The sequence below is a fragment of the Hipposideros armiger genome, unplaced genomic scaffold, assembly GCF_001890085.2.
Source record: "Hipposideros armiger isolate ML-2016 unplaced genomic scaffold, ASM189008v1 scaffold_114, whole genome shotgun sequence".
Taxonomy (NCBI): domain Eukaryota; kingdom Metazoa; phylum Chordata; class Mammalia; order Chiroptera; family Hipposideridae; genus Hipposideros; species Hipposideros armiger.
In genome coordinates this window covers 2,319,134-2,328,732 of record NW_017731464.1, presented here as the reverse complement: position 1 = coordinate 2,328,732, position 9,599 = coordinate 2,319,134, and the positions used below count along the sequence as shown (strand labels likewise).

General features: G+C 48.2%; 1 protein-coding gene across 3 annotated transcripts in view; it reads right to left on the bottom strand.

Moving 5' to 3' along the window:
* Positions 1-6: 6 nt before the first annotated feature.
* The window catches only part of TGFA (transforming growth factor alpha), a 98,193-nt gene continuing 88,600 nt past the window's right edge, over positions 7-9,599 (bottom strand). For 2 of the 3 annotated variants that reach the window (XM_019647616.1, XM_019647615.1), the window contains exons 4-6: positions 5,881-6,030; positions 2,914-3,023; positions 7-986 (exon numbers count right to left, since the gene is read on the bottom strand). In XM_019647616.1, the coding sequence (XP_019503161.1) occupies positions 979-986; positions 2,914-3,023; positions 5,881-6,030 (268 nt within the window). In that variant the 3' untranslated portion in view covers positions 7-978. The remainder of the gene's footprint in view (positions 987-2,913; positions 3,024-5,880; positions 6,031-9,599) is intronic. The other variant, XM_019647617.1, reaches the window with a different exon arrangement.

Below are 9,599 nucleotides of genomic sequence, written 5' to 3'. Positions count from 1 at the left end.
ACATAGGCACTCCCTTTCTCTCTCTTCTGACAGAAGTGACAAATCTATGCTGCTGGATCGGCTAACTTTTCCATCTGAATGTATGTGGAGGCATTGACCTGTTTTGCGTTTTAAATGGCACAACCTCTGAAACCCAATCCTTGCTCCCATCAGCAACTCATCCTCTGCTTCCATCTCTGTACCTCCTGGGTGGCTTTTCCTGAGCCTTACCTGTCCCAAAGAGGCCAGACCTTTTAAATCAGAATAACTTTGCAGCCAGCAATACATCAATCATTAATGTAGAAGTCTGAAATAGTTTTATACTTTATACATTGACTTAGGTTAAAAATAAAACCATCATCCATCTAATAAATAAGAAATTATGTCCAAGGGTAGTGACAATTGGCAGGTCCTCAACTTCATGTGTCTGTGGAAGGTGACTGCTGGTTGAAGGTCTCACGGACAGAAGAAAGACACAGCTCCTCTTAAAACTTGGCGTCTTCACATAACAATAAGCAGTGACCCTTTCTCCACCGTCTTCCCCAATAAGTGGATGAGAAAAAACTGTAACAACTATAGGAATCTCCAGTTGGGAAGGATGCATACTGTTGTGGAGAAATGGGCCCATTAAAAAGAAACACAGCCTGGCATCCATGAATGGCAGAAGACAGCTACACACACTGGACTCAGATGCCAACTAACGCACACAGCTTATCTAGGTAAACAGGAAGTCCACCCCTTTGCAGTTCTTTTTTGACCAGTTTTTAAATTGTGGTCCACTGGTTTCTTTTCTAGGTCACACCGAATAACCCCAAGCAGACAGAGTTCTTGACAGAGTTTTGAAGGAAGGCCCACAAAAGACAAAAAGGCTGCACAGGTGAGTGCAGGCAGAGTAGGAAGGTCTGCCGGCACGTCCCGGGCATCCCTCGCTGGGCCATCCTGAGGTCCTTTCTTCATCAGGACTGCCGCAGTCTGCCTGGCTGAACTCCTCTGGGCTCTTCAGACTACTGGAAGGAAGGAAAAATAGTTTAAGCAGTGTGGGCTAGACGCCAGCCATGCTGGCAAAACAGGCTTGAGACAAACTTGGAGATGCATCAGCCAATGTCACCAGGTTCTCTCGGGCAGTCAGGCCCTAGTCCAAATTCTGCTGGTTCAGCTTCAGGGGCAGTAGCTTCTGAAACTGTGCTTTCAGTGCCAAAGGAAAGGCTAACCGAAGTAAAATGAGTTGTGGCAGAAAAGATTAGGGGATGCACTCTGTTGTGTGGGCCTCAATTCACCTGGGGGTGATTCAACCCAGCCTGTGGACAGTTCCCCCATAAGGTGCAGTTTAGTGGGCAGCTCATGAGCTGGTCTAGGGCTCTGGTGGCAGAATGGCTTCCTCTATGGCCATACAATAATGGATCCATTTGTTTCTCAATGGGTGGGACCCTGAGGGCACCCTCTAGGTATGTTGTGAGGCAGCATGGACCCTGTTCTCAGCAGCTCCTGAGTCCAGTCAGCCTGGGCATCTTCTTACCCTGGCCCCTCCCATGATCCCTCTGGAGGTGGGGAGGTATGCGTCATCTCAGGGTGAGGGGCTTCAGCCTTGGGGGCCGTATCTGGAAGGCCAGACCCATCCCCTGGCTCAAAGCTAAAGTCCTCCCAAATGTGGGTAGAGAAGAAGTAACATTAAGAAGAAACTTATTCTACCTTGTATGACTCCGATGAAGTGCAGACAAATCGTACAAAAACCTACCATAAATTTCCTTAAAAGGTTTAAACAATTTTTTTATTGGTGCTAGACGACAAAATAAAAAATATTTTCCTTCATTTGTTCAATGCATGGCCCCCAGAGGTAGTAGAAGAGAGATGTGAGTGGGGCTTTCAAAGGCCTTGGTTCTCATCCTAGCTCCCCCATGGACTCATGGTAGGTCCCAAGCAGGCCTTTGGCAGACTCAGTTTACCCACATCACCCACAAACCCTCCTCCTCCTTAAGGCTACTGTGAGGATCAATGGATCAGCACCCTCCCAGATAAAAAACAACTGACCATGTGGTTCTTACTGTGGTTCTTGACATGCATAACAAACGCTGCTCCTGGGCCTTCAGTTCTCTCCCGGTCAGATATACAATGAGGATTAACTAACACATCAGGGTTCTAATTTCCCAGTCCCTTTTCTTCCCACCCTCTCCATGCAACCTTGAGCTTCTGGAATGCCAACGGTTTACTAGAGAGGGACACCTTGGGGTGGATCAGCCTGGGGTGATTGTCTCCTAACCCCCTACTTCCTGAAAATAAACTTTTATGATGGACTCTATTGGTCAAAATAGAATTCCAGAAAAACTGCTGTTGAGGTGAGACTTTTTAAAGCTTGTCTGGATGAAGGAACACTTTGGCTCCATGAGCCCCAAGCTAGTGATGCTCAGATGAGGGCTCCTGAGTTGTGGTTTTGGCCCCACATCTAGACATCCAACCTTTTTTGAGGGATGAAAAATATTCATGAAACAATGGTAAACTTAATGATGGTCACAAGATGTAAGAGTTTAAAGAGTCCTTAGAGACCGTCTATAGGCCAAATCCCTCATTTCACGGATAGGGGAAAAAGGAGGTGATTTCTCAAGGGAAAGAAAACAAACATCTGTTGGATGTCTACAGTTGGTGATACACCATACTAGCTATTTTATGTCAGTACTCATTCAATTTGCACAACGTCTTTTTAATAAGAAACTGAGGCTGAAAGTTTAAGTAACTTGTTAAAAGTCACACAGTCATCAGTAAGGATAAAAGAGCTCCCTTTTGAGTAAAACACACCTTAAAATAAACTAAATCTGACTTGGTAGGATAAATAGCCTCTTCCTCTACTCCCTTCCTGCTTTATCCTCCAAGAACTGCCCTGACCTGGAGAAGCTGGTCATTTTCTCCATCCAATAGTCTCCCAAGGGAAAAAGGCCTCACCTGTTTCTGAGTGGCAGCAAGCAGTCCTTCCTTTCAGTAGGGCACTGGGCTTCTCATGCCGGCAGATGAGGGCTCGGCACCACTCACAGTGTTTTCGGACCTGGCAGCAGCTGCAAAGACATAGAGAACATCGTCTAGGCAGGAGCCTGGCAGGAACTCCCAGTTGGTGCAGCATCTGCCTAAGCATCTGCTGGGCAGCTCCGGGCTCTAAACCAGCCTTCCTGTGTGTGTGCGGGGGGGTGTCTCCAGAGTTTCAGACACAGCAGGGGACTGAGGGCCTTGCTGGTGGTGGCCTTTAGGGCAGATGCTGGCCACACCAAAGTGCCAGCTCCATTTGTGCAGCTCTGCTCAGGGCAACCTGGCTCCAGCTTTCCCAGCTGTCAGAGGGGCCTGGTCACCCACCCACCTGGCTGCTTGATCTATAAAGGAGCAGTTGGGTAACTCCAGAAGTGTAGTAATAGCCTCAAAACGGCTGTCAGGACTGGGACAAAGCAGTCACTTCAGGCTGGCAGAGCTATGAGGGCTTGGGGGAGGGTGTTCTCCAGGTACTGCCAGCTGCAAAGCAGGGAACATAGATGGGCTGCACAGACCCATCGAAAGAATGAGCGAATGAGTCCTGGATCTCAGTGGCTTTAAATTCTTCTCTGAGGACTAACATTCTTTAGTTGTGGCAAACTCAACCTCCCGGTGAAGCTGTGTTACCCAGAGTCCCGAAGCACTGGGATCATGAATGCTCCTGCCTCCCTTTGTGGGCAGGAAAGAACAGTTTTCAGAGTGAGCATGAAAAAAGAAGCAGAGAACTCAAAAGAAGATCAGAGAAGAAAGCACTGAGTAAGACATTCAGGAGACACTGATGGCGGTTTCCCTGGGGATGCCATGGAAGACTTCACGTCCACGCCTTCTCACCTTGATGTATATATAATCTATGCATCCACTGACTGGGGCTGGGAGAAATCTCCTGGCTGCCACGGCCCAAGACAAGCCTGTTGCTGTCCTTCCTTCCCTCTTGGTGCCTGGGGGCAATTGACGATCCCCATCCCAGCCCTGGGAAGGTTACCCAGGCCCCTGAATCTTTGGGCAGCAGAGCTGAGAAGGGGCCCTGTAACATTTTTGCCCAACCTGCTTCTAGCATGGGTGGCCAGTGCAGTCTACCTGGCAAGGGTCCCTCCTACGTTGCACAGTCCAGGTGGAGACCAGCTCATCCCATGTCGGAGGGATCTACAGGCCTTGATTCCAGATCCATCAGTGACAGGTGACAGCTGTTTGTCGTCAGCTAGTCAGGTGGGCTGGCCCCAGTCACGTCCCAGCCAGGAGCATCCCAAGGGCAGTGGGATCAAGGCCTCTGGATCTCTCTGGCATAGGTGAACTGGTCCTAAACGCTACATCTCAGGGATGCCCTCAGTCCAGGCAACTAGCAGCCTGGCGGGGATGAGGGCTTAGCCTCTGACTCAGAGATTCTGAACTTGGTATCTGGCAAGGGTGGACTGGGAAAGGCCAGGAGAGGTGGGACTGGCTGCCTCCCTGGGAAAGAGAGAGGTATCCTGGTTTGCTCCTATCTCCAGAGAATCTGGATAAATGAGCTCTTAAGTCCCTCTGGGGAAGCCCACGGGGGCACCCACTCTTGTTCCTAAGGCTCTAAGACCCTATGGCCATCGAACTAGGACTATGGAAGTGATGGGTGAGCACAGATAGCTAGCCAGCCATGAGAATTGAGGCCAGCGGTCTATTAGGTTGCTGCTGCTTCCGCCGGGAGGGTCTTCATGAGGGCAGAACCTGAGCTCTGCTCCAGCCTGAACCAGGGCTGCCTTTCCACTACCTGCTACCATGTTTTCCCAAGACACATGCGAGTGGAACAGATACTGCTTGGAGAGGAAGGAAAGGTCAGCCCAGTTCAGATCTCATTTCTCCTGGCTTAATGCTGGGTGTTCTAGGAGGAGGACGTGAGCAGGTTGTGACTACTGTCAATAAGCTGGGGCTTGAAGGGGCACTCCATTCATTGAGAGAACCTGGAGTGTGTGCTTTAGAAGCCCCCCCCCAAACAAACAAACAAACAAACAAACAAACAAACCAATAAACAACAGAGACTCTTATCTATCAAAAATCCTAGGCAACCTTGGGGGGCTAAAGTGTGGCTTCCTGCCTTAACACAGCTGTTTACACTAGCCCTTGCCAGAATCACCCATCCATCCACTTACTGTTTCCACCAGGAGTTAATCTACTCTAAGCTACCAGCAGCCTTTAGTCATTCTGTGAATTCCTTGTGCATATCCAATTAGGTATAAATTCTCTGAGGGCTTAGATGTCTCCAGATATTTCCAGGGAATAAATCTGGCCAGATGCTGGAAATGCATCCCCAGGGTTTCCCCCTTTGCAGAGCAGTCTAGTTAGAAGATATGGGGAAGCAGATAGGGCTAAGAAACATCCGAAAATGGTCTCTACTGGTCTGGGCCCAGGAAGGCTTCCTGGAGAAGGCAAGGCATCCACTGAGTTTTGGGGATGAGGAGGGCAGAGAAGTGCAGAAAAGAGGAAGGGCTGTCATCAGCCTGGCCTAATAGCAACAGTGGCCTTCGACATGGCTTTAAGATCCGCAGAATGCTTCTGCAGAGAGGAAGCGCTTCTGCTCCTGCCCAGAGGAGGCTAGGAGCTGTTTCCAGTTCACTCTGGAACACCTACATGTCCCCAGCACGAAATAGTAAAGGCTCCAAATCAAGAATGGAGAGGGAGAGAGTGCCTTTGTTCTACACTGGCTTCCAGCAGTGCACAGACCCATTGCTGGGACCCCCCCAGCATGTGTGCCCTTTCACAGCTTGGCTGTCACCAAAGTTCCTCTCGGCTTAGGTGATACCCATCAGACATCACAGCAATAAACAGAACTGAGGTTGCCCTGTTATCTGGGCAAGCTGCAGATGTCCCCGGGGCTGGGGGGAGGCGGGCGGGAGACATGACTTAGGGACAGCAGGTACTCACTGTATCAGCACACACGTGATGATGAGACCAGCTACGGCCACGACGGAGACCACCACCAAGGCGGTGATGGCCTGCTTCTTCTGGCTGGAGGCCACCACAGCCAGGAGGTCCGCGTGCTCACAGCGTGCTCCAACATACCCAGAATGGCAGCTGGAAAAGAAAGAGACATCAGCACACTCTCCCGGCAAACAGTCTTGTTCCCCCAACTCCCCAGGGAAGGCTGAGCTGGAGTTTACTCACGGCCCTAGGACAAGCCCAAAGGGGCCGCTTAGGTGTCAGCAAAATCACTCCCACTTCCCTGCACAGGCACCTCTTGCCTGGAGAATGAGGGGTAACTAATCAGCTTTATCCTGTGAGGATGAAAAGTGCTGCTTAAACACTTCATTGCTATTGTTACCATGTCAGCTCTTGGGGGGAATGAAGAAGGCAGCAAATGTGTTTATGACATGGAGTTCATTTTGGCAGTTCATAAAAATCCAGGTTATTTTTAAACCAAATGTGTGTATTCAGAATTTCTGATGATGAATTTAAGAAAACACCCTAGGGAGACACAGGCTGTGGTTTGCTTTTTTTATCTTCATCAAGTTTAATTAGCTCTGCAAGCATGTATCTGGTGGTCCAGTGCATGGGGCACGTAATGAAGTAGGGACCAGCACCACTAACTGGTCATTGTAGGACCTGAGAAGCCACTGATCTCATTTCCAACAACACCTGGCCTCCCTCCACGAGAGGATTTAGGGCACGAAAGAGGTCAAGTTCATGAGCTGTGTGTAGCCTTTAAAAGGCAATACCAATACAAGCTGCTGTTATTACTGGTATTGCTACTTAACTATTCAGGAGCTCTTTGGCATCGATCATTTTAGTGACAGCCTCCTAGGTGCCTAACGCTAATGCTGCTTCTTCCATTTCACTCTCACCTGTGCTACCCACTCCTACCCCCACCCTGATTCTGGGGCAGCCATAAGTGGTTCTCACATGATGACTCCTTAGGACATGTTCTAGCCAGAAAAAAGTGATGGTCATTTTCTGATGCAGGCATTTTTTTTTTTTGTCCTCCAAGCATATGATTCTTATCAATAGAAGATACTTAGCTTATAACTGGTCCCTTTGTCTGGGGTGACTTTCAAGTTGTGACGAAAATGTTTGAAAACTTCTTTCTTAGGTGGGGAACCTCCGTTCCCACAGGGGACTTCCTCAAGGAACAGCCTTGCATCAAACATCACACACTGGATTTAAAGTTTTGTTTTCTTCCCCCCAGACATGGCAGTGATGGCTAAACTTTTTTTTTATTTTATTTTTTTTATTCTACCTTTTGATGAAGTAGCTAACCTGTCACCTTCACTTTTAGATTAAAAGGCCTTTGAGGAACAAGGAAAAATGAAAGGGGATTAAGGGTCTTGGTGTGCCTGTCATTGTGCCAGAGCTAGCCTCAGGGGCATTACGTTTGTAACTCCCTTAAACCTGTGCTCCTGGGCTGCCAGACCCCGGATGCCAGAAGGGTACTGGAGCCACAGGAGAAATACAGCAGGTCCTTGAATAACGAATACTGTCGTTCGTCATAATACTGTTTCGTTATAACATGGTTTCATTATAATGTTGATAAGATGCTATAGGAAGGTAACTCTGATTCATACCAGTTAGCCTGTGGTAAGATTGGTTTCGTTATACATCATTTCGTAAAGTCACAGAGCCTATCGATGACATTAAGTGAGGACTTACTATACAGTGTATTTTCCTGGGGCATAGGTTTTGCTCAATGTTAACAAAAATGTAGTCATTTTCATGCTAAGGGAACAGGTACTACATGGGTTTAAGATTTATGGGAAACAGTAGATGGTGCAAAAATTTCTGCTTAAGGCTACAACCTGGGATACCAGAGCGTACAAGCTTGTCTTTAACACTGCTTAATGGAAAAGTCTTTCACTGGTGCTCTTTATCCCAAAGCCCAATTGTTTATGTACCTTATATAAAGGCATTTTTTTAGTTTGAATTCAGGCACTTGCTTTTCTGTTAAGGGCTATTTTACATTTAGCATACTTTTTCTTACTAATCCTTGCACAGAAAAGTCAAGTGCGAGGGAAGAGAGAGGCATTCATATATATACCCAGGTCCGCTGACCCCAGAGTCTGGGTTCTCTCTCATTCACCAGGCTGCTTCCCCTGCATATTAAACAGTGGTTGGGATGAGAATGCCACGGATGAAACTCTTGATCAAATCTGACTTTTGCTTTAGCCTCCAGCCTTGAAGGGATAAAAGAGATTTGAGGTTTTAGGTTCAACAAGGGTGCAAAGGGTTTGCAGTGTTTGATAAATAAGGAAGCTGAGGAGGGCCAACTAGGACGGAAAATGCCACATGGGGTTCTCTATAGACCCAAGGAAAAGAGAGTAGGTCTCAGACAAAGGAGAAACAAAGCGGAAGAAGGGGGATCTGCCGCAAGAAGACTTTCTTAAAAAAGGACCACAGAATTAGAGTAAGAATCCTGGCTCTCACAGACTCGGGCTGGGAGGGAGAAGACTGAGGGGCTAGGGGACAGGGACAGATGTTGTTTTTTGTTTTTGTTTGGTTTTAATAACAAAATTATGTGAAGGCAAAAGTTACCCTGTAGGTTGCGGAGAAAACAAGTGCACTGGCTCCTTCCCATTAGGGGAAGCTGACATCAGACGGGACTAGATGCTGAGAGGTGATAAGCATCAGGCATAGGTGATGCATAAATTGAAGCAGTCAGTGTCTAAAGCGAACCCTGCAAGAGGTCCCTTCTCCAGCCCTTCCTCGAGTTTCACCCCACACCCAGATGGCTCCCACCTGAGTTCTGGGCTTCCTTTATTTGGTATCTGATACCCACTCTCTGCAGGGCCCTCATCCACCGCCTCCACGTTATCACCCATCACCAGGGTTCCAGCTAACCCAAGTTGTCCCATCCTCCCCACCAGCCCAGTGTCAACCTCGTGCCCAGCACATAGGCACGCAGGACACAACTGCCTAATGAAGACCTTCCATTTGCCCATCTCAGCTCCTGTTACCGTCTCTGCCTGGAATAGTATTCCTGACTCTCCTCCTCAGATTCCATCTCAAAGACCACATTCTCCAAAAAGATGTATTTTACAGACCCACTCATTCACCCAGTCACCCAGCTACTCATTTTTCCTCAGCTCTTTCCATGGATCTCCCTAACCTCTCCGCTTCCTCTGACTGCCCTCAGGACTACGCTCACCTTTCTGACTGCCCTTCCCACCAGCCTCACTGCAGGCCAGACTCCACACTTCTGTGGGCAAGACCAAGCTCTACAAAAACAGGTGAACCACTGAGCAGAATGGGCTGGGAGCCCGGGGTTTGGGGTGGATTGTTAGATTTCTAACCAGGAGTTGCAGCCAAGCTATTGGGACCTCTCTGTAGACACTGCTCACCTAGTACTGCTTCCTCCTAGAGAAGGGTAGTGCGATGAGGATTTGCATAACTATCTGTGAAAGGTCCAGGTTATAAGCACCACCCAAGGCAAGTACACGTGGCTTGAAATATTCCGACTTCAACCTGCAATGCCCAGGGAAAGACTGATTCTAATACCTCCCCAGCTGCTGCGTTCTGAAAACCCTATGAATTAACAAATCAATGCTGGGATTCTGAGAAATCCCATTTAAATAAGAGTGGCAGCCAGGTGCTAATTACAGCACATAACCATTTAGTGCAGGCGCTGTGCTAGACTCCTACATGAATTACCTTTT